Source organism: Salmo trutta, chromosome 14 (assembly GCF_901001165.1).
Source record: "Salmo trutta chromosome 14, fSalTru1.1, whole genome shotgun sequence".
In the NCBI taxonomy this organism is placed as follows: Eukaryota; Metazoa; Chordata; class Actinopteri; order Salmoniformes; family Salmonidae; genus Salmo; species Salmo trutta.
Genome location: NC_042970.1, coordinates 22,283,434 through 22,307,179, shown reverse-complemented (window position 1 = coordinate 22,307,179; position 23,746 = coordinate 22,283,434). Strand labels below are relative to the sequence as shown.

General features: G+C 43.9%; 1 protein-coding gene across 1 annotated transcript in view; it reads right to left on the bottom strand.

Moving 5' to 3' along the window:
• Positions 1-1,405: 1,405 nt before the first annotated feature.
• LOC115207630 (MAP kinase-activated protein kinase 3) overlaps positions 1,406-23,746 on the bottom strand; it is a 44,193-nt gene continuing 21,852 nt past the window's right edge. Inside the window, exons 2-10 of the mRNA XM_029774914.1 lie at positions 21,427-21,566; positions 17,622-17,686; positions 13,503-13,582; positions 13,238-13,361; positions 13,019-13,094; positions 12,398-12,522; positions 5,385-5,470; positions 5,205-5,285; positions 1,406-3,418 (exon numbers count right to left, since the gene is read on the bottom strand). Coding sequence (XP_029630774.1) covers positions 3,263-3,418; positions 5,205-5,285; positions 5,385-5,470; positions 12,398-12,522; positions 13,019-13,094; positions 13,238-13,361; positions 13,503-13,582; positions 17,622-17,686; positions 21,427-21,566 — 933 coding nt within the window. The 3' untranslated portion in view covers positions 1,406-3,262. The remainder of the gene's footprint in view (positions 3,419-5,204; positions 5,286-5,384; positions 5,471-12,397; positions 12,523-13,018; positions 13,095-13,237; positions 13,362-13,502; positions 13,583-17,621; positions 17,687-21,426; positions 21,567-23,746) is intronic.

Genomic DNA, 23,746 nt, shown 5'->3' with positions numbered 1-23,746 from the left:
TTGTCCCTATACCCATCATGAGGTTGCTACAAGCTAGCCTATGAATGAAAGTTTACAACGTAGGTGCACAGGTTGAGTTAATTTCTAGTAATCAAGGTGACAGTGACACATTCAATACTGCCTTGCACACTCTTACCTATATCTAGCTGATCTAGGGTGTAATCATTAGTCCAACAGTTAATTTCAAACAAGAGTTTCTATTGGACAATTTCCGGGTATGTTTATCCGCATTTTGTTCCGTTTGCTTCCGTTTAAGAAATGTTTTTCTAACAGAACCTGTGTAATGGATTCACACACAAACACAGTTCACTTTCATAGCAGTCACATACAAACAGCATGATCACTTTGCTCGCATCTACGTGCTCTCCCCCTTTCTCACCTTTTCCCTTCACTTGTGGACTTCAGTGCAAAACACATTAGCTGTCTGTGTCCAGGTGAAAAAACCTTTCCAAGCCAAACCTTCATATCACTTTTTTTATGTTTCACAATTTGTATTTTTAGGAAATTCACTGAGGAGGATGGTCCTCCCCTTCCTTCTCTGAGGAGCCTCCACTGATCCCAGCAGCTAACTTAGAAATATTACTTTGCTCTGTGCTTCTCCGAGCATGCACTTCATAGCCTATAGGCTATGGTTAATTTGACTGAGACCACACTAAATAGCTTATAGGCGCACTTGATATTGCGCGCCCAGCCGAGAATCAAAGATGAGCGGTGGCATCGGGCATTTTACATTTACATTTAAGTCATTTAGCAGACGCTCTTACCCAGAGCGACTTACAAATTGGTGCATTCACCTTAAGATATCCAGTGGAAAAACCACTTTACAATAGTGCATCTAAATCTTTTGGGCACACATCGATATATAGCCTTAAACAATGAGAAATTTGGACATTTCAGCAATTACAAATGATAGGACCCTCTCCTGGACTAGATTTAAAAAAATAGTAAACCCTCCCCTTGACTGAAATTGAAAAACCATTACCGTTCCCCATTTTCCTCCAGGTACCCATTCTGTACTGTACATTTTGATCCATCCCTAAGGTTGCCCTGATCTCACAACCATGACAGTGACTGCTGTGCTACAGTATCTATCAGGGTTATATTACCCAGAGATTACCCTGGACTGCATGAAGGACCTTATTAAAAACAGTTTGTTATTGTAGTAATGTGTACAAGCAAGCCTACAAAGGTACCTGTTATAAACCTGTTTAGACTATAATTACCAGCCAGCATCTAACTTTTAAGTAATGACATCAAGTTAGTAGGGAAGAAGACCATTTTGAGGAAACTTGTCAGATGATGGGAGTTGCCTGTGTTGACTTTGATGCCTGTGAGCCAATTCTGTGTGTGAGTGAGACTGCCATGACTCTATTTTAGGCCATAAGCAATTGGCAGGACAAAAATGTTCCAAAGTTTGTTTTAATCGCTGAAAAAAGGACCAAAACACAGACATTGTAACAAAACAGCACAGATAATCTAGACTAGAGTGTGCTGGCGTCACTGACAGTCAAAGGTTGGTCTGTCTAGTTACCTCATCATCATTTCCACCATGCACCCATGTTTTCAGGTGTATGATCTGTGATCCTCTATTGTGCATGGGAAAGAGAAAGAACCTGAAATGGCAATCCAGCACAGTTCATCATCATTAGGGGAAACCAGGGTTGGTTGTCACACCTTTTACTCTTGTGTGTATTTCTCAGCACCAGTAGATCTTATAAACTCTTTTCAATATTAGGAGAAAGACCAAGGTCTTGGCTTGAAATAGAGACTGCGTTCTATCCTCATTAATTATTCCAACATGGAGTTATGATCCATCAAACACAATCGTGGGATTGGATGTCACACCCCACTGGACACAGTCATCAACTCAGCGTCTATTCAATCTAATTTCAATGAATGGATTTTTGGAGGTTTTACATTTATTTAACAAGGCAAGTCAGTTAAGATCAAATTCTTATTTACAATGACGGCCTACCGGGGAACAGTGGGTTAACTGCCTTGTTCAGGAGCAGAACGACAGCTTTTTACCTTGTCGGCTCAGGGATTTGATCCAGCAACCTTTCGGTTACAGGCCCTAAGCTTTAACCACCTGTCGCACTAAATGATGTGGAAACAATGTTGATTCAACCAGTGTGTGCCCAGTGGGACAGTATGGGGTTGGCTGTTTGCTGGTAGCTCATGCCTTTTATAACAGGAAATTAAGCAATATAGTATAGTCTTAGAAATAGCCTTTCTTTGATCAAACAATATTCTTAACAAAATTCTGCATTTTATCCCGTGAGAATAAAATATGGCATTTTGAGTACATTTGTGTGTATGCGTGTGTTTGCACCCATGTGCGTGTTGCATAAAAAATATGTGTGTGAGGGAGAGGAAACTAAATGAGCTCTTTATAGCACAAGCACAAAACAGCTTGGGATTTATTATAATGGAGTTGATAGTGACAGCCAACCCCACATTCCAAGTGACAACCATCCCCAACCAGCTCCCCAAAGCTAACTAAGATGCTGGCTACCACATGGCTTGACCTTGGAACTCAGAAATATGTTTGAAATATAGTTCTCCCTTTCCTCTTTTCAACAAACATAACTGTTCATGGATACTCCCACAATTCAAACATTTACAAAGAAAATACCAATATATATATATTTTACTTCCACCTATGAAAAACATAAATTCCCCTCAACTCAATGTTTTGTCATGCTGACATGAATTGACCAGCTGGATGAGTTCCTATAATAATTCACAAATTTTTACCTTACAAATTACACATTGCCATTTAGATTGGGAGTAATTAGCACTGTGACAACCAACCCGTGAGACAACCAACCCCGTTTTCCCTTACCAACACACACAACAAACATACATGAACTTATATAGAGCAGATCCTGAACAACCTTTCAAATTAACACGCACATACACAAAAACACAATCAAATTAAAATGATGGAAGGCCTACAGTATGAAGGCCTGCTGATAAGAGATGCAGACTTTGCCATCACTTCATGTGTCCTTCAGTTCGACTGATTGCTGAGAAGCTTCAAATCACATTTCCCTGCTGTTCCCTAGCAGTACCCCCTCCCTCCTCTAGGCATTACTCTTCCCCCTCTGCTGTATGAACACACTCCTCATGCTAAGTCTCTTCTACACATTCCTGCCCAGACCTCCCACAACCTTTTCCCTGTCAGCTGTTCCAGTTGTATCTACCCTCCTTCCTCTGGGCTTCCCTTCCACTTTTTCTGCTGTTCCATGTGTGGCTTCCCTCACTGGCTGTTGCAGACTGTGCCTCCCAATTTGCCCCCGGCAGCGGCCTTCTTGCGCCTCTTGTTGAGCAGAGGGTTGCTGGAAGTGTCCAGGTCTTTGATTTTCACCTGGTCGTAATCCACACGCATGGTGGCCAGAGCACTGGTCATCTCATCCTATAGTACACAGAGCGTAAGGAGTTAGGGGAGAGGGAAATAGAGAAGAGAAATAACAAGATTCAGAGTGAGGGAGGTTGCATTTCATGATAGATAAATAGGAGAAGGTAGATAGACAGAAGATAAAGCTCTGCTCTGAATATACAGCATAATAAAGAGGAGGGAATAAGCCCTCTGTTAATAAACATGGCCTCAAACCAGACTGTGATGTCTGCCTCCACTTGTGGAAGGTCAACCACTCCAAGGTCATCTCCAAAGTTTGGGAGCAATTCCATTTCACATGAATTCCACAAAAGGAATGAAATTCCACTCATATTTTGAGATATCTACATGGGAAAACCATGTGTAATGTTCATAATATCAACCGTATATCAAATTCTGGATGTAAACTCAATGGCGCCGGAGGGGATGGCTGCCGTTTTATGGCCTCCTAACCAACTGTGCTATTTTGTGTTTTTTAGCATTGTTTGTAACTTATTTTGTACTTAATGTTGCCTCTACCGTCTCTTATGACCAAAGAGAGCTTCTGGATATCAGAACAGTGATGACTCACCTCGAACTGGACTAAGATTTTTTCTTTAATGAGTCTGACGCAAAGGATATACGGCTTCTCTGAGACTAGGTCCAATCCCCGCCATTCGTGTGAAGAAAAGACGGAAATACAGGGGGTGGCGATCGGGGTGCCTTGAGAGAATTAGTCTGTGAGTGGGTAATCCGCCTCTACCATCCGTTCTACAGGCAATCACTGGAGAGTAAACTGGATGATCTCCGTTTTGAGACTATCGTACCAAAACTGTAATATCTTGTTTCACAGAGTCTTGGCTGAACGACGACATAGATAATATACAGCTGGCTGGGTTTTCCGTGCATCTGCAGGACAGAACAGCTACGTCTGGTAAGATGAGGGGTGGGAGTATGTGTCTATTTGTCAATAACAGTCTAATATTAAGAAAGTCTTGAGATATTGCTCGCCTGAGGTAGAGTACCTCATGATAAGCTGTAGACAAACCTATTTACCGAGAGAGTTTTCATCTATACTTTTCGTAGCAGTCTATTTACCACCACAAACCGATACTGGCACTAAGACCGCACTCAATGAGCTGTATAAGGCCATAAGCAAACAAGAAAATTTGTCGATGCAACAACCTCTCCCTCAACGTGAACAAGACAAAGGACCTGATTGTGGACTATAGAAAAGGAGGGCCGAACACGCCCCCATTCACATCGACGGGGCTTTAGTGTCGTGGCACTACAGCCATGACACTACAGACTCCAGTCACCCAACTCTCTGCTACCGCACGGCAAGCAGTACCGGAGCAGTCTAGGTCCAAAAGGTTCCTTAACAGCTTCTACCCCAAGCCATAAGACTCCGGCCACCCGGATTATTTACATTGACCCCCCCCCCTTTGTTTTTACACTGCTGCTACTCGCTGTTTATTATCTATGCATAGTCACTTTACCCCTACCTACATGCACAAATTACCTTGACTAACCTGTACCCCCGCACATTGACTCGGTACCGGAAGCCCTGTATATAGCCTCGTTATTGTTATTTTATTTAGTACGTTTTTTAAAAAACTTTAGTTTAGTAAATATTTTCTTAACTCTATTTCTTGAACTGCATAGTTGGTTAAGGGCTTGTAAGCATTTCACGGTAAGGCCTACACCTGTTGTTATTTCGGGACATGTGACAAATACAATTTGATTTGATTTGATTCTGCTGATCCTGGAAAGATATGTAAGTCCCTGGATGGCCAGAAGGTGTCAGTGCTGGTCTGATTCTGACCTTCACGTCATCCCACATCTCCCTGTCCTCAGTCAGAACCCGTGTGGTGTGGAGCGGTGTGGAGGGAACAACCATGGACTGCTGCAATGACAGAACACAGACACACCATCAGGCATGAGGTTACAGACTGACATACATGAACTGATGCACGCTTTCACACACAAGCGTGCACACACTCACATTGATCCAGGGGTGGTTCGTAAACTGTGTGATGGTCATTCTCTCATTAGGGTCTGTCTTCAGCAGCTGATTGATCAACTGTTTGGCTGAAAGAGGAAAAGCAATGAGGAAAGAGGTCAACATTCAATGAAAGACACACATTTGCGCATTGCTTACCTATGCGTCAACAATCAAGTCCTGTGTTTTGCTGACATTGCGGGAGAGGTTGTTGTCCTGGCGTCACAATGCCAGTTCATTTACCTTCTCCCTATAGGCTGACTAGTCGTTGTTGGCTATCAGGCGAACAACCGTGGTGTCGTCAGCAAACTTGTTGATGGAGTTGGTGTCACGCAAAGCCACGCATCGTGGCTGAACAGGGAGTACAGCAGAGAGCTGAGGACACACCCCTGAGGGGGCCCTGTGTTAACAGTCAGTGTGGAGGAGGTGTTGTTGTCAAAACTCACAGCCTGTGGTCTGCCCGTCAGGAAGTGCAGGATCCAGTTGCAGAGGGCGGTGTCCAGACCCAGGGCTCTGAGTTTGGAAGGAACAATAATGTTGAATGCTTAACTGTAGTCAATGAACAGCGTTCTCACATAGGTGTTCGTCTTGTCCAGATGTGTTACGGACGTGTCAATAGCGATGGAAATGGCATCTTCTGTGGATCTGTTGGAGCGGTAGGCAAATTGGACTGAGTCCAGTGTTCCTGGCATGCTCCCCTTGACGTGGGCCATGACCAGCCTCTCAAAGCCCTTCATGATGACCGGGGTGAGTGCGATGGGGCGATATTCATTTGGTCATGTCACCTTGTTTTTCTTGGGCCCTGGGATGATGGTGTTCTCCTTGAAGCAGGTGGGGACTACAGCTTGGGACAGGGACAGGTTGAAAATGTCAGAGAACATTTTATTTATTTATTTTATTTCACCTTTATTTAACCAGGTAGGCAAGTTGAGAACAAGTTCTCATTTACAATTGCGACCTGGCCAAGATAAAGCAAAGCAGTTTGACCTGGTCTTCCGGAGCAGCGAGAGTCCTCCTGGATGGCTCGGTATTGTCTGACTCGAAGCGAGCATAGAATGTGTTAAGCTCGTCTGGGAGGGTGGGCACCACACAGCTGGATTTGCCTTTGTAGTTTGTGATTGTCTGTAGTCCTTGTCACATGCGACGCAAGTCTGAGTTGTCGAACATCAATTTAAGTTTGAGTCTGTATTGTCTTCTGCATCCCTAATGGATTTGCGGAGCTCGTACCTGCTTGCCTTGTAAGCATCACGCGCCACCGAGTCATTGAGGTTCATCCAGGGTTTTTGGTTGGGGTATGTCCGGATTGCTATTATGGGTACAACATCATCAACACATTTTCTAATGAAGTCTGTGACTGACAATGTATATTCTTCAATGTGGATGGATGGGTCCTGGGTGGATGAATATTTGAACATACAGTATCAGTATTCTCAAAACAGTCCTGCAGCATTGAGTCTGCCTCCTCGAGTGGTCGTCACTAGTTACCACAGCCACAAAGTCAGAAGACCCGCCTACTCGACCAATCAGATGAGGGAGTGTGATAACGTTTATACACACCATATACACACTCACACACTACATTTACACTCCCACACACATTCACATACACTACATATGCACGCACGCACACACGCACACACACACACTTTTACACAAATCATTTCCTGCTGCTACTCTGTTCCTTATTTTACTCTTATTATTGTCTATCCTGATGCCTAGTCACTTTACCCTGCCTTCATGCACATATCTACCTCAAATTCCTCGTACCTCTGTACATTGATATGGTACTGGTACTCCTGTATATAGCTCCACATTGATCTGGTACTGGTACTCCTGTATATAGCTCCACATTGATCTGGTACTGGTACTCCTGTATATAGCTCCACATTGATCTGGTACTGGTACTCCAGGTATATAGCTCCACATTGATCTGGTACTCCCTGTATATAGCTCCACATTGATCTGGTACTGGTACTCCCTGTATATAGCTCCACATTGATCTGGTACTGGTACTCCCTGTATATAGCTCCATCATTGAGCTGGTACTGGTACTCCCTGTATATAGCTCCATCATTGATCTGGTACTGGTACTCCCTGTATATAGCTCCACATTGATCTGGTACTGGTACTCCCTGTATATAGCTCCACATTGAGCTGGTACTGGTACAACCTGTATATAGCTCCACATTGATCTGGTACTGGTATTCCCTGTATATAGCTCCACATTGATATGGTACTGGTGCTCCCTGTATATAGCTCCACATTGATCTGGTACTGGTACTCCCTGTATATAGCTCCACATTGATCTGGTACTGGTACTCCCTGTATATAGCTCCACATTGATCTGGTACTGGTACTCCCTGTATATAGCTCCACATTGATCTGGTACTGGTACTCCCTGTATATAGCTCCACATTGATCTGGTACTGGTACTCCCTGTATATAGCTACATCATTGATCTGGTACTGGTACTCCCTGTATATAGCTCCACATTGATCTGGTACTGGTACTCCCTGTATATAGCTCCACATTGATCTGGTACTCCCTGTATATAGCTCCACATTGATATGGTACTGGTACTCTCTGTATATAGCTCCACATTGATCTGGTACTGGTACTCCCTGTATATAGCTCCACATTGATCTGGTACTGGTACAACCTGTATATAGCTCCACATTGATCTGGTACTCCCTGTATATAGCTCCACATTGATATGGTACTGGTACTCTCTGTATATAGCTCCACATTGATCTGGTACTGGTACTCCCTGTATATAGCTCCACATTGATCTGGTACTGGTACAACCTGTATATAGCTCCACATTGATCTGGTACTGGTATTCCCTGTATATAGCTCCACATTGATCTGGTACTGGTACTCCCTGTATATAGCTCCACATTGATCTGGTACTGGTGCTCCCTGTATATAGCTCCACATTGATCTGGTACTGGTACTCCCTGTATATAGCTCCACATTGATCTGGTACTGGTGCTCCCTGTATATAGCTCCACATTGATCTGGTACTGGTACTCCCTGTATATAGCTCCACATTGATCTGGTACTGGTACTCCCTGTATATAGCTCCACATTGATCTGGTACTGGTACTCCCTGTATATAGCTCCACATTGATCTGGTACTGGTACTCCCTGTATATAGCTCCACATTGATCTGGTACTGGTACTCCCTGTATATAGCTCCACATTGATCTGGTACTGGTACTCCCTGTATATAGCTCCACATTGATCTGGTACTGGTACAACCTGTATATAGCTCCACATTGATCTGGTACTCCCTGTATATAGCTCCACATTGATATGGTACTGGTACTCTCTGTATATAGCTCCACATTGATCTGGTACTGGTACTCCCTGTATATAGCTCCACATTGATCTGGTACTGGTACTCCCTGTATATAGCTCCACATTGATCTGGTACTCCCTGTATATAGCTCCACATTGATATGGTACTGGTACTCTCTGTATATAGCTCCACATTGATCTGGTACTGGTACTCCCTGTATATAGCTCCACATTGATCTGGTACTGGTACAACCTGTATATAGCTCCACATTGATCTGGTACTCCCTGTATATAGCTCCACATTGATATGGTACTGGTACTCTCTGTATATAGCTCCACATTGATCTGGTACTGGTACTCCCTGTATATAGCTCCACATTGATCTGGTACTGGTACAACCTGTATATAGCTCCACATTGATCTGGTACTGGTATTCCCTGTATATAGCTCCACATTGATCTGGTACTGGTACTCCCTGTATATAGCTCCACATTGATCTGGTACTGGTGCTCCCTGTATATAGCTCCACATTGATCTGGTACTGGTACTCCCTGTATATAGCTCCACATTGATCTGGTACTGGTGCTCCCTGTATATAGCTCCACATTGATCTGGTACTGGTACTCCCTGTATATAGCTCCACATTGATCTGGTACTGGTACTCCCTGTATATAGCTCCACATTGATCTGGTACTGGTACTCCCTGTATATAGCTCCACATTGATCTGGTACTGGTACTCCCTGTATATAGCTCCACATTGATCTGGTACTGGTACTCCTTGTATATAGCTCCATTCTTGTGTATTTTGTTCCTCTTTTGTTACTGTTTCATTTGCATTGTTATTTTTAAACTCTGCAACGTTGGGAAGGGCTCGGAAGCAAGCATTTCACAGTCTACACAAGTTGTATTTGGTGAATGTGACAAATAATATTTGATTTGATACCGGCTCAGAAGGCCCCGCCTACCTGACCAATCAGATGAGGGAGTGTTCTTGGTTGCGGGAAGCGCCACATTATTGAAATGGCATATCTCAAGTTATAATTTGAGTACTAAATAACTAAATACATTTAGAAACGAGAATCGGCAACCTCACTAAAATTCATAACATTGAGAAAGGACAACATTTTTGGGCAAAAGGGTAAGTTGGCTTTTTTATTTTTTAGATAACTAGTAGCTAACTTTTGCTACTCTCATCTAAAATGAGCTAGCTAGCTAGCATAAGGGATTCCATTCCAAGCACAGATAAGTTATTATTTTTGATACTATTCATTCTAATAGTAATATATCATATTCTCGACATTCAACAGATGCACAGCCTTTGGCAGGAAAAAAAACTCAGTTGGGAGAGTACAAATCTCCTATTCAATGGTGTTCCCTTTCAAGCTGTTAGCACGAAGGCATTGAATACCACAGGGAAAGTCAGACAAACAAAAGCCAAAGAGAAATATACTGCTGAAATTAACAAGGCTAAAAGTTCAAATACAGATCACTGTAATTTATACCATACACTTTTAAAACATTAATTTCATTTTAATAATGTTGAAGTACTAACTAACAATGGAATGTTCCTCAATTACATTTAAGAAGATGGGACTTTAAATGGGTGTCCCAACTCTGTGGTCACTAAGGATTCCTGTATCTAAGAAAGCAAAGGTAATTGAACTTAATGACTATCGCCCCGTAGCACTCACCTGTCATCATGAAGTGCTTTGAGAGACTAGTCAAGGATCATATCACCTCCAGCTTACCTGCCACCCTAGACCCACTTCAATTTTCTTAATGCCCCAATAGATCCACAGACGATGCAATCGCCACCACACTGCACAATGCCCTGTCCCATCTGGACAAGAGACATACCTATGTAAGAATGCTGTTCATTGACTATAGCTCAGCATTCAACACCATAGTACCCTCCAAGCTCATCATCAAGCTCGAGGCCCTGGGTCTGAACCCTGCCCTGTGCAAATGGGTCCTGGACTTCCTGACGGGCCACCCCCAGGTGGTGAAGATAGGAAACAACACCTCCTCTTCGCTGATCCTCAACACTGGGGCCCCACAAGGGTGCGTGCTCAGCTCCTGCCTGTACTCCCTGTTCACCCATGACTGCGTGGCGCCTCCAACTCAATCATCATGTTTGCAGATGAAACAATAGTAGTAGGCTTGATTACCAACAATGATGAGACAGTCTACAGGGAGGAGGTGAGGGCTCTGGGAGTGTGGTGCCAGGAAAATAACCTCTCACTCAACGTCAACAAAACTAAGGAGATGATCGTAGACTCCAGGAAACAGCAGAGGGCGCACTCCCCTATCCACATCGATGGGACCGCAGTGGAGAAGGTGGAAAGGTTCAAGTTCCTCAGCGTACACATCACTGACAAACTGAAATGGTCCACCCACACAGACAGTGTGGCGAAGAAGGCGCAACAGCGCCTCTTCAACCTCATGAGGCTAAAGAAATTTGGCTTAACACCTAAAACCCTCACAAACTTTTACAGATGCACAATTGAGAGCATCCCGGCTGGCAGCATCACCGCCTGGTACGGTAACTGCACCGCCCACAACCGCAAAGCTCTCCAGAGGGTGGTGCAGTCTGCCCAACGCAGTCTGCCCGGGGGCAAACTTCCCGTCCTCCTGGACACCTACAGCACCCGATGCCATAGGAAGGACAAAAAGATAATCAAGGACATAAACCACCCGAGCCACTGCCTGTTCACCCCGCTATCATCCAGAAGGTGAGGTCAGTACAGGTGCATCAAAGCTGTGACCGAGAGACTGAAAAACAGCTTCTATCTCCAAGCTATCAGACTGTTAAACAGCCATCTCCAGCACATCAGAGGCTGTTGCCTATAGACAGATTTGGAATCACTGGCCACTTTAAGGAAATTAAACACTAGCCACTTTAATAATGTCTCTGTGTCTTGCATTACGCATCTCATATGTGTAAACTGTACTCTATACTATTCTATGGTATCTTAGTCACTTTAATTGTTTGTAAATATTGCATCACCCATCTCATATGTATATACTGTACTCTATACTATGTCACTGTATCTTAGTCCAATGCCGCACTAACATATATGTATATATATTATTAATCCGTTCCTTACTTAGATATACGTGTATTTTTTATTTTTGGTATATAGATATTACTTATTAGATATTACTGCACATTCGGAGCTAGAAGCACAAGTATTTCGCTACACCCGCAATATCATCTGCTAAACACGTGTATGTGACAAATCAAATTTTGGTTTGGAGCAGTGGCTTCTTCCTTGCTGAGCGGCTTTTCAGGTTATGTCGATATAGGACTCGTTTTACTGTGGATATATATACTTTTGTACCTGTTTCCTCCAGCATCTTCACAAGGTCCTTTGCTGTTGTTCTGGGATTGATTTGCACTTCTCGCACCAAAGTACGTTCATCTCTAGGAGACAGAAGCGTCGCCTTCCTGAGCGGTATGACATGAGTAGGATGCCCCACCAGTGTGACTTCAGAGATTCAGTCAGATTATCCCTGGAATTTAAGACTCGCTATTCTGTGTTTTTGTGCCTTGTGTATGTTTGTGTGTGCTTTTGGATGTGTTGTGCAGTGAAACTGACTATTTAAAAGTTTGCTCATGTTTTCTAGAGTAAAAGGTCCCTGGGACTGACATCATTGGAGGAATGCAACGCTATACTAACTAAACAAAAGCCAGGTTAACCCGATCCAGTCTCACCTTCCTCTGACACTTCAGCCCACTCAGGTTTTGGGAACTCGTACTGGCCCAGCCTGATTCTCCGCTTCATCCCTGGAGAGATGGCTTGGCCTGTGTTAGAATAGAATGGAGGGAACCCACACAGCCTGCAGAGGAGACAATTGCGTAGAGGTTGATAGTTATTAAGTTGCACTGACTTTCATATGATTATATACTATATATGTACTGTATATGCACACACAGGAAAACTAACACACAAGTTATGCTCTTCTATCATCGTGGGGACCTAACCCTATCCTTACCCTTACCCTAACCTTAACCCATAACCCTAACCCTAAACCTAAATCCTAACCCCTTACCCTAATTGTAACCCTAACCCTAAATCTAACCCCTAAGCTTAAAATAGCCTTTGTCCTCATGGGGACGTGGGAAATGTCCCCACGAGGGGGAATTTTCCTTGTTTTACTATTCTTGTGGGACTTTAGGTCCCCACAAGGATGAAGAACCAACCAATCAACCACACGCGCACGCACGCACGCACGCACACACGCACACACACACACACACACACACACACACACACACACACACACACACACACACACACACACACACACACACACACACACACACAGTACTCACAGGATGTACATGATGACACCCAGAGACCACATGTCACACGACTTGTCATATTTCTCTGGGCCCAAAACCTCAGGGGCTTAGCAACATGGCAACACACACAAATAGAGACAGACGGAAAATACAATTACATGATGGAAACCACTTAAGTCCAAAGTATGCATAATATAGTGTAATAAATCTTATTGTCACACATATTCCTACAGTAGTATAGTAACTTACCCACGTAATAAGGGGTGTAGCAGGGGGTCTGCAGGAGGTTGTGCGTGGTCTCCTTAGCGAAGCCAAAGTCTGTCAGTTTGAGAGTACCATTGCGCTCCTGATGGGTGTACAGCAGGTTCTCAGGCTACGGGGAGAGGAAGTGAAATGTATCCATCATTAAACATGTCACTGTTTACACATAGTATTAATAAATGCATGCCAACTCTGTTTGACACTACCTGCTGCTCTTATCTTGATCTGTGTGTGAGTGAGTGACATTGCTCACCTTGATGTCTCTGTGTGCGATGTTCATGTTGTGGAGGAACTCGATGGCCGTGCCAATATCCCGCATGATCTCTGAGCCCTCTAGAAGAGGAGAGCAGAGAGACACAGTCTCAGGACAACACATAAATAAAAAAATAAAACAAATGGCCGATTAATCGGTATCGGATTTTTTTGGTCCTCCAATAATCGGCAGCGGCATCGAAAAATCATAATCGGTCGACCTCTAGTGCGTACGGCCCAGTACATCACTGGGGCTAAGCTTCCTGCCATCCAGGACCTCTACACTAGGCGGTGTCAGAGGAAGGCCCTAAAAATTGTCAAAGACCCCAGCCACAGACTGTTCTCTCTACTACCGCATGGCAAGTGGTACCGGAGTACCAAGTCAAGGACAAAAAGGCTTCTCAACAGTTTTTACCCCAAGCCATAAGACTCCTGAACAGGTAATGAAATGGCTACCCGGACTATTTGCATTGTGTGCACCCCCCCACCTCATTAAAATGCAAATCAATTTATAACATTTTTGACATGCATTTTTCTGGATTTTTTTGTTGTTATTCTGTCTCTCACTGTTCAAATAAACCTACCATTAAAATTATAGACTGATCATTTCTTTGTCAGTGGGCAAACGTACAAAATCAGCAGGGGATCAAATACTTTTTTCCCCTCACTGTAGGATTGAGTCATTAAAAGTCATTTTTCAACCACTCCACAAATTCTTTGTTAACAAACTATAGTTTTGACAAGTCAGTTAGGACATCTCCTTTTGCATGACACAAGTAATTTTTCCAACAATTGTTTACAGACAGATTATTTAACTTATAATTCACTGTATCACAATTCCAGTGGGTCAGAAGTTTACATACACTAAGTTGACTGTGCCTTTAAACAGCTTGGAAAATTCCAGAAAATTATGTCATGGCTTTAGAAGCTTCTGATAGGCTAATTGACATCATTTGAGTCAATTGGAGGTGTACCTGTGGATGTATTTCAAGGCCTACCTTCAAACTCAGTGCCTCATGGGAAAATCAAAAGAAATCAGCCAAGACCTCAGAAAAAAATTGTAGACCTCCACAAGTCTGATTCATCCTTGGGAGCAATTTCCAAAACGCCTGAAGGTACCACGTTCATCTGTACAAACAATAGTATGCAAGTATAAACACCATGGGACCACGCAGCCGTCATACCGCTCAGGAAGGAGACGCGTTCTGTCTCCTAGAGATTAACGTACTTTGGTGCGAGAAGTGCAAATCAATCCCAGAACAGCAAAAAACTTTGTGAAGATGCTGGAAGAAACAGGTACAAAAGTATCTATATCCACACTAAAATGAGTCCTATATCGACATAACCTGAAAGGCCACTCAGCAAGGAAGAAGCCACTGCTGCAAAACCGCCATAAAAAAGCCAGACTACGGTTTGCAACTGCACATGGGGACAAAGATCGTACTTTTTGGAGAAACGTCCTCTGGTCTGATGAAACAAATATAGAACTGTTTGGCAATAATGACCATTGTTATGTTGGGAGGAAAACGGGGGAAGCTTGCAAGCCGAAGAACACCATCCCAACCGTGAAGCACAGGGGTGGCAGCATCATGCTGTGGGGGTGCTTTGCTGCAGGAGGGACTGGTGCACCTCACAAAATAAATGGCATCATGAGGTAGGAAACTTATGTGGATATATTGAAGCAACATCTCAAGACATCAGTCAGGAAGTTAAAGCTTGGTCGCAAATGGATCTTCCAAATGGACAATGACCCCAAGCATACTTCCAAAGTTGTGGCAAAATGGCTTAAGGACAACAAAGTCAAGGTATTGGAGTGGCCATCACAAAGCCCTGACCTCAATCCTATAGAAAATGTGTGGGCAGAACTGAAAAAACATGTGCGAGCAAGGAGGCCTACAAACCTGACTCAGTTACACCAGCTCTGTCAGGAGGAATGGGCCAAAAATTCACCCAACTTATTGTGGGAAGCTTGTGGAAGGCTACCCGAAACGTTTGACCCAAGTTAAACAATTTAAAGGCAATGCTACCAAATACTAATTGAGTGTATGTAAACTTCTGACCCGCTGGGAATATGATGAAAGAAATAAAACCTGAAATAAATCATTCTCTCCACTATTATTCTGACATTTCACATTCTTAAATTAAAGTGGTGATCCTAACTGACCTAAGAAAGGGAATCTTTACTCTGATTAAATGTCAGGAATTGTGAAAAACTGAGTTTAAATGTATTTGGCTAAGGTGTATGTAAACTTCCGATTTCAATTGTGTATATATATATATATATATATATATATATATATATATATATATAGATAGATAGATAGATAGATAGATAGATATAGAACCCAGGTCTTATCTTATTAGTACTAGCCTAGTTAAAGTAAGAACAAAGCTTCCTGAAGAAAGAGGTGTCACACATACAGTATATACAGTGGCTTGCAAAAGTATTCACCCCCTTGGCATTTTTCCTATTTTGTTGCCTTACAACATGGAATTAAAATGCATTTTTGGGGGGTTTGTATCATTTGATTTACACAACATTCCTACCACTTTGAAGATACAAAATACTTTTTATTGCGAAACAAACAAGAAATAAGACAAAAAAAACTGAAAACTTGAACGTGCATAACTATTCACCCCCAAAGTCAATACTTTGTAGAGACACCTTTTGCAGCAATTACAGCTGCAAGTCTCTTGGGGCATGTCTCTATAAGCTTGGCATATCTATCCACTGGGATTTTTGCCCATTCTTCAAGGCAAAACTGCTCCAGCTCCTTCAAGTTGGATGGGTTCCGGTGGTATACTGCAATCTTTAAGTCATACCACAGATACTCAATAGAACTGAGGTCTGGGCTTTGACAAGGCTATTCCAAGACATTTAAATGTTTCCCCTTAAACCACTCAAGTGTTGCTTTAGCACTATGCTTAGGGCCATTGTCCTGCTGGAAGGTAAACCTCCATCCCAGTCTCAAATCTCTGGAAGACTGAAACAGATTTCCCTCCAGAATTTCCCTATATTTAGCGCCATCCATCATTCCTTCCATTCTGACCAATTTCTCAGTCCCTGCCGATAAAAAACATCCCCACAGTGAAGCATGGTGGGGCAACATCATGCTGTGGGGATGTTGTTCTTGGGGTGATCAGAGGTGTTGGGTTTCCGCCATACATAGCATTTCCTTGATGGCCAAAAAGCTCAATTTTAGTCTCATCTGACCAGAGTACCTTCTTCCATATGTTTGGGGAGTCTCCCAAAACGTGTTTGCTTATTTTTCTCTTTAAGCAATGGCTTTTTTCTGGCCACTCTTCCGTAAAGCCCAGCTCTGTGGAGTGTACGGCTTAAAGTAGTCCTATGGACAGATACTCCAATCTCCGCCGTGGAGCTTTGCAGCTCCTTCAGGGTTATCTTTGGTCTCTTGTTTACTCTCTGATTAATGCCATCCTTGTCTGGTCCAATAGTTTTTGGTGGACGGCCCTCTCTTGGCAGGTTTGTTGTGGTGCCATATTATTTCAATTTTTTAATAATAGATTTAATGGTGCTCCGTGGGATGTTCAAAGTTTCAGATATTTTTTATAAGCCAACCCTGATCTGTACTTCTCCACAACTTTGTCCCTGACCTGTTTGGAGAGTTCCTTGGTCTTCATGGTGCCGTTTGCTTGGTGGTGCCCCTTGCTTAATGGTGTTGCAGACTCTGGGGGCTTTCAGAACAAGTGTATATATACTGAGATCATGTGACAGATCATGTGACACTTAGATTACAAACAGGTGGACTTTATTTAACTAATTATGTGACTGAAGGTAATTGGTTGCACCAGATCTTATTTAGGGGCTTCATAGCAAAGGGGGTGAATATATATGCACGCACCACTTTTCCGTTTTTATTTTTTGAAACAAGTTATTTTTTAAATTTCACTTCACCAATTTGGACTATTTTGTGCATGTCCATTACATCAAATCCAAATAAAAATCTATTTAAATGACAGGTTGTAATGCAACAAAATAGGAAAAAACGCCAAGGGGCATGAATACTTTTGGAAGGCACTGTCGTCCCTCCATTCCCAGAAACATGTAGAAACATGTACATCCTCCTTCCATGGCTCCCTCCCTTCTGAGCCCCCTCACCTCTCTCAGTGAAAGCCTGGTCCCCTCTGGCCTGGATCCGGCTGAACAGTTCTCCCCCTTGCATACTGGAACCAGAGAAACACACACATTGAGTTAATATTGAGATGCTGTCATGGAGTTATCATTCTAAAAACAACACTGCTTATCACTCTCCCACATTATAAATGTTTCTACAAGATAATCTCTGCTACGTCAATAAAAGGCCCTAAAATATTACTTTGAAAAGGGGAACCATTTAGAAGCAGTCTTGATGAGCATTCCGTTAGTGGGACAACGTTAGACTGGGAACAGAACAGTATGCTATGCACTTCATCTCCCCCTCTGTCTTCCCATTTTGTCATTATACACATAAACACACAATGACATTCAAAAGTCCATACACACTGTAACTCCTCTACCCTCCTTCAAAATCTCTGTCTTTAGAAAAACACTGAATCACTCTCTGTTATGTGGAAAGCATTGTTTATACACTGAGTGTACAAAACACTAGGAACACCTTACTAATATTGAGTTGCACTCCCCTTTTCCCTCAGAACAGCCTCAATTTGTCGGGGCATGGACTCAACAAGGTGTCAAAAGCGTTACAAAGGGATGCTGGCCCATGTTTAGTCCAATGCTTCCCACTGTTGTGTCAAGTTGCCTGGATGTCCTTTTGGTGGTGGACCATTCTTAATACACACGGGAAACTATTGAGTGTGAAAAACCCAGCAGCGTTGCAATTCTTGACACAATCAAACCGATGCGCCTGGCACCTACTACCAAAGGCACTTAAATCTTTTTTCTTGCCCATTCACCCTCTGAATGGCACACATACACAATCCATGTCTCAAATGTGTCAAGGATTAAACATCCTTATTTAACTTGTCTCCTCCCCTTCATCTACACTGATTGAAGTGGATTTAACAAGTGACATCAATAATGGATCATAGCTTTCACCTGGTCAGTCTTTGTCGTGGGAAGAGCAGGTGTTCTTAATGTTTTGTACACTCAGTGTATGATCTTTTGAGTGTGTGTATGTGAGAGATAGAAAGAGTGAGTATGGAGGAAGTGAGTAAGAGAGAGATCCAAGTCCAAATCGTCTCGGTCCTCCCCTCCTGCTCCGTGGCTTGACGACTCATTGCGAGCTCACAGAACAGGGCTCCGGGCAGCCGAGCGGAAATGGAGGAAAACTAGCCTCCCTGCGGACCTGGCATCTTTTCACTCCCTCCTCTCTACATTCTCTTCCTCTGTTTCTGCTGCTAAAGCCACTTTCTACCACTCTAAATTCCAAGCATCTGCCTCTAACCCTAGGAAGCTCTTTGCCACCTTCTCCTCCCTCCTGAATCCCCCCCCCCCTCCCTCTCTGCGGATGACTTCGTCAACCATTTTGAAAAGAAGGTTGACGACATCCGATCCTCGTTTGTTAAGTCAAACGACACCGCTGGTCCTGCTCACACTGCCCTACCCTATGCTTTGACCTCTTTCTCCCCTCTCTCTCCAGATGAAATCTTGCGACTTGTGACGGCCGGCCGCCCAACAACCTGCCCGCTTGACCCTATCCCCTCCTCTCTTCTCCAGACCATTTCCGGAGACCTTCTCCCCTACCTCACCTCGCTCATCAACTCATCCTTGACCGCTGGCTACGTCCCTTCCGTCTTCAAGAGAGCGAGAGTTGCACCCCTTCTCAAAAAACCTACACTCGATCCCTCCGATGTCAACAACTACAGACCAGTATCCCTTCTTTCTTTTCTCTCCAAAACTCTTGAGCGTGCCATCCTTGGCCAGCTCTCTTGCTATCTCTCTCAGAATGACCTTCTTGATCCAAATCAGTCAGGTTTCAAGACTGGTCATTCAACTGAGACTGCTCTTCTCTGTGTCACGGAGGCTCTCCGCACTGCTAAAGCTAACTCTCTCTCCTCTGCTCTCATCCTTCTAGACCTATCTGCTGCCTTTGATACTGTGAACCATCAGATCCTCCTCTCCACCCTCTCCGAGTCAGGCATCTCCGGCGCGGCTCACTCTTGGATTGCGTCCTACCTGACAGGTCGCTCCTACCAGGTGGCGTGGCGAGAATCCGTCTCTGCACCACGTGCTCTCACCACTGGTGTCCCCCAGGGTTCAGTTCTAGGTCCTCTCCTATTCTCACTATACACCAAGTCACTTGGCTCTGTCATATCCTCACATGGTCTCTCCTATCATTGCTACGCAGACGACACACAACTAATCTTCTCCTTTCCCCCTTCTGATAACCAGGTGGCGAATCGCATCTCTGCATGTCTGGCAGACATATCAGTGTGGATGACGGATCACCACCTCGGCAAGACGGAGCTGCTCTTCCTCCCGGGGAAGGACTGCCCGTTCCATGATCTCGCCATTACGGTTGACAACTCCATTGTGTCCTCCTCCCAGAGTGCTAAGAGCTTTGGGGTGACCCTGGACAACACCCTGTTGTTCTCCGCTAACATCAAGGCGGTGACCCGATCCTGTAGGTTCATGCTCTACAACATTCGCAGAGTACGACCCAGCCTTACACAGGAAGCGGCACAGGTCCTAATCCAGGCACTTGTCATCTCCCGTCTGGATTACTGCAACTCGCTGCTGGCGGGGCTCCCTGCCTGTGCCATTAAACCTCTACAACTCATCCAGAACGCCGCAGCCCGTCTGGTGTTCAACCTTCCCAAGTTCTCTCACGTTACCCCGCTCCTCCGCACACTCCACTGGCTTCCAGTTGAAGCTCGCATCCGCTACAAGACCATGGTGCTTGCCTACGGAGCTGTGAGGGGAACGGCACCTCCGTACCTTCAGGCTCTGATCAGTCCCTACACCCAAAGAAGGGCACTGCGTTCCTCCACCTCTGGCCTGCTCGCCTCCCTACCTCTGCGGAAGCACAGTTCCCGCTCAGCCCAGTCAAAACTGTTCGCTGCTCTGGCACCCCAATGGTGGAACAAGCTCCCTCACGACGCCAGGACAGCGGAGTCAATCACCACCTTCCGGAGACACCTGTAACTCCACCTCTTTAAGGAATACCTGGGATAGGATAAAGTAATCCTTCTAACCCCTCCCCCCCCAAAAGATACAGATGTACTATTGTAAAGTGGTTGTTCCACTGGATATCATAAGGTCAATGCACCAATTTGTAAGTCGCTCTGGATAAGAGCGTCTGCTAAATTATGTAAATGTAAATGTAATGTAAATGCAAATCCAACATCTATGTCCAACTCAGTTACCGACTATTCTCCTTCATTACGCTAGCTAAGCTGAGCTGGTGCTCTCCTCTGACCCTCTCTGAGACTGGAAAGAGCTGACCACAAAGAGAAATGACTTTACAGAGAACACACCCTTAACTCAGCTCTGAACCGTCAGGCTCCCTGTCTACGACTGGTCAGTGCACTATACTCCCATGTCTCTGAAAATGCACTTCAAGGGAAATAATTGTCAGTATCTAAACATGAGGTTTATGTTTCTTATGTCATGTTTAAAATTCCACATACCATATGTTCTTTATTTCCTTGGCACTTGACTGGTTTATTGACCAGAGGATGAGAGAATACTACAGTATATCAAGAGAGTCGGGTGTAATTTTTTTGTGAGGCACAGGTGGAGCCCCAGCCATGGCCCAGGCCTGCCACATACTTGGCCTGCATAGACATACCAAGGCCAAGTGAGTGAGCTTTCCATCAAGCCTAATGGTGTCAAAGAGAAGCTATGAGGGATTGGCATAATGTCAATAGTTTATGGCTAGTGGCTGAGGACAGAGCAATACAACTTGTATTCCCACAGAGAGCTGAGGATTCTGGGTAAAAGAGCTGATAGGGCAGGATCCTACCATTCCATGATGATGAGCAGGCACTTCTTCCCATGATGCATGTTCTCGTACAGACTGAGAATGCGAACGATGTATGGCCCCCCCGACACCCGCCAGTGTAGCTCAACTTCCCGCCTCGCCTTGGGACTGTCATAGAGGATCTGAGAGAGAGAAACAGGAAGAGGTGGGGTAGGAATTGTATTTTTTCGCTCTTTCATTTCCCTACCATACATGTTAGGGGGCCTGTGTGTGCAATGACTTAAACACAAACCTTGAAACACAAAACTTGAAATAGACATAACACATGCACAGACACACACACACGAATACGCATGCACATACACACAGCAGGCCTTGACATAGCACCTGTCTTCCATCAGAGGATATTTTTGGGTGCTGACAGTGACAGAGTGGGCTCCAGCTGGATACAAGACCAGCCAGTCACAGAGCTGCAGCTGAGAACAGAACACAACACAGCCAGTCTGGCTACCACTCATTCTTTACCACAACCTTACACAATCTCTAACACACCTTTTACAGATTAAATGATATGATAATGTGGATGGTGAGAAATGTGGAAGCTACTGTACATTTCCCTTGCGGATAGAGATGGAGTTTCATCTAGACAGCTGTGGTTTTAGAATGACTGGCTATAAACGGACTTAAAGGTCTCATTCGATAACAGAAGTCATAATCGGCAGCCTGTCTCCCTCACTGAACAATTAATGCATTTTTTTAACACAGGTAAAGTGGACAAAAGTTAGGATTTGGTCCTAAGAGACAAGCTCTCATCATATCCTCATGGCATCATCCATCCAAACTGAATGGCCTATGAGTGGCCAAGTTAGGCATGTGTTGTTAAGAGCAGTTAATAAAATACACAGTCAAAACTTCAACCAAAACAGTCATCAACCCTTTTTGAAGATTTACAATGTTACTATAGGAAGCAGGAACTAGGTTTAAAATACATTTCACACAAAATAATAAAAATGATTCTTCGTTTTAGGGTAGATGCATGTTTATATTGTGAATTAGTGTGTGTTTTTATTTGTGTGTTTAGAGCAGAAGTACTCAACTACTATTTGAGAAGGTCCAGTGACACAAATTCCCGAGGTGGCAAAGGTCTGGTTGGATATTGTCCTTTATTGGCGCTGTGGTACAGCGTAGTAACAAACATAGTCATCTACGACTTTGGAAACATGTTGTTATATAAAATGTACATTAAATACATTAAATGAGACTAAGAATTTGAATGAATTACAACATTGCTGAAAAACAAAAGTGGTTGCATAATTGTCTATGCAAAAAGTGCACCGTGAACCATTGGGCCTTGAATAAAAACAAATGTATTTAAATAAAATAAAGTGCATGTTTTCTGGAGAACAAAGGATAATTCAACAAAAATAATCATCTGAATGCACAGAAGGTCACTGTGGGCCATGCAATGTTCATGTATAAGTCACTCTGGGCCTTGCCCTGCATTAATGAGAGAAATTACACTTTCTGTCTCCAGCCAATGCTTTGGCATTGCCAGGAGAACTTTGGCACAAAAGTGTGAGAGCAACTCTGAGACACTGGAGCAGGTGTTCATTGGTGAGCCTGGTGCGGTATTTGTTTGTAATAAAGTTAATTGTGGAGAAGGGTGATTCCCAGCTGTATGTGGAGCCAAACATGGTCAGGATGTAAAGTGCCAGTTTCTTGAGAACAGGGACATCAGCTGCAGGCACCATCTTTCCCCAGAAAGTGACAGGGTTACAATCACCAGCCTGCTCCTTCAAAGACACATTTTCTTGCAGCTCAATCAACTCCATCTGCAGTGATGCAACATCTACCCATCTGAAGATCTGTTTTGCTTCTTCTGACAACTTTGCCACACTTGTGACCAAGAAGGGTTCTGGATGAGCAGCAGCAGTTCTCTCCCAACAGTGAAGTCATCAAAGCGAGCCTTGAAGTTATCCATCAGCTTCTGGATGAAATCAACATGGTTGAGAACATCTTTGTCTCCCTGAGTTTGCACCAGAAGATTGGGGAAGTAGACAAGTTCTCCCTGGGGATCATTCTTGAAAAGCTCCAAATTCTTGTGGAAAGCCCGGACTGCTGTTATCATATCACACACGGTGTTGAACCGTCCCTGCAGATTAACATTCAGTTGATTAAGGTGTGATGTAATGTCTGTCAAAAATGCAACTGTTTCCATCTTCTCCTCATCTTCCAAAAGCAGAGAAAACTGAGTTGCCTTGTCACTCTTTTGCTGTGATAAGAAAGCTTTGATTTCCTCCTGAATGGCCCAAAAGCGTTCCCAAACCCTGCCTTTCCTGAGCCATCTGACATTGTTGTGCAG